Source organism: Corvus brachyrhynchos, unplaced genomic scaffold, assembly GCF_000691975.1.
Source record: "Corvus brachyrhynchos isolate BGI_N302 unplaced genomic scaffold, ASM69197v1 scaffold101, whole genome shotgun sequence".
In the NCBI taxonomy this organism is placed as follows: domain Eukaryota; kingdom Metazoa; phylum Chordata; class Aves; order Passeriformes; family Corvidae; genus Corvus; species Corvus brachyrhynchos.
This window is the reverse complement of record NW_008237239.1, coordinates 4,072,526-4,073,991: the sequence shown is the minus strand read 5'-3', so window position 1 is coordinate 4,073,991 and position 1,466 is coordinate 4,072,526. Positions and strand designations below refer to the sequence as shown.

Sequence of the window (1,466 nt, the reverse complement as noted above, 5' to 3'; positions counted from 1 at the left end):
GGTCCGCAGCCCTGGCCCCGCAGCCCCCGGCTCCCTGCCCCAGCCGGGACGGCTCCACACTTCACGGGGAAGCACACCTTGCATCACTCTTGCTGCCCACGGCTTTCTTTCCTCTGTTACCGTCCATCGGAAGCTTAAGTTTCTCTAAAATAATTTTGGAGTCGGGAGTTTGCTGATTCGTATTTACCCTTACTGCTTTCGTCTTTTATCTAATGAAGCTCTGCCTCAACTGCTTTGTCATACCTGAAACTCCTTCACCTCTGGCCGCTAGCACTCTTCATACACGGTTTGGGTACTCAAGTACTGGAGTTAGAGAGGATATTTAATACAGGGCAACACTTGTTCCTTTCCTACTGTTGAGAGAACAGAAACCGTTCTCATTAATTACATTTGTTAGGGTCTAGTTACAGGGAACAACATTTACTCGTTGACCTCTTGTACAGTTTGATCATTTATGAGTCAGTAAAACAAAATTATTCAGCCTGAAGAATTAATCACTGTAAATTCAATATATAAATCGATATGTGCATACTACATTGGTGTTGTAGGAACCATATATAACTTTAATTCTTTTTTCTCTGATTCATTTGGTTACTCCTAAATTGAGGTTTAAGTGGTGAAATGCTTTTAGCTAATCAAATATAAATAATGATAACTGTATCTCTGAGATTCCAACAGAGAAAGAGCTATGTGGTTTTGGGGGTGGGTTGGGTTTTTTTTTTTTTTTTTTTTTTTGTCTTTACCCTGGGAAGTGGCTAAGTTTGGGTGTTTGACATTAATAGGCAAAGACAGCCTTTGAGGAGGGCTGCTGTTAGCTTTCCTGCAAACGCTCCAACCCTCAGAGGGCTGTTTGTTTGATTTTCCAATGGTTAAGCAAGATTTGGCCTGGCTGAGTTACTCACGCACTGCCTGGCTGAGGGGAAGAATGCTCTGTTCGGGGGAGCGGGAGGCAGACTCGGCGTGTGTTTCCCACCTGAGTTGTAGCTGACGATGTCCACTCCCAAGGCAGGGCTCTTTCGTTTCCTGGGCCTCCCCTTCTGGACCGTGCCAGTGCCGTTGAAGTAAGGCAGGGCCAGCCCTCCGCTCTTGGCAGCCAGCTCGGTGTAGCTCAGCTGAGGGGGGTATTCTCCTTGCAAAAGGGACTCGAAGTGGGCCCTGCAGTAAACCAGGTTGTCCTTCATGCCAAAGTGATCGCCCGTGGTCAGAGTCTTGTTGCACGTGGTGCAGGTGAAGCAGCTCAGGTGATAAACCGATTCCCTGGCTCTCATGACCATTTCGGAGGCTGAGATCCCAAGGTGGCAGCGGGCACATCTCTGCACGGAGAACCTTCTGAAGGAAACAGAAAAGTGGGCATCAACTAGAACGGCAAAGGCAGAGCTTGACCCCGTCCCTCCCGCCTCCCCTCCCGGCCACGTGAGGGAGCCTGTCCCCGACGGGGTCGCGCCCCCCCGGCCCCAGGACGGCCC

The 1,466-nt window shown here is 49.5% G+C and overlaps 1 protein-coding gene across 8 annotated transcripts in view; it reads right to left on the bottom strand.

The window, feature by feature from the left end:
* Nucleotides 1–1,466, bottom strand: part of LHX9 (LIM homeobox 9) — a 21,166-nt gene that overhangs the window by 11,285 nt on the left and 8,415 nt on the right. For 6 of the 8 annotated variants that reach the window (XM_017729717.1, XM_008630211.2, XM_017729714.1 and 3 more), the window contains one exon: nt 974–1,329. In XM_017729717.1, the coding sequence (XP_017585206.1) occupies nt 974–1,329 (356 nt within the window). The remainder of the gene's footprint in view (nt 1–973; nt 1,330–1,466) is intronic. The other 2 variants (XM_017729716.1, XM_017729719.1) reach the window with 1 other exon arrangement.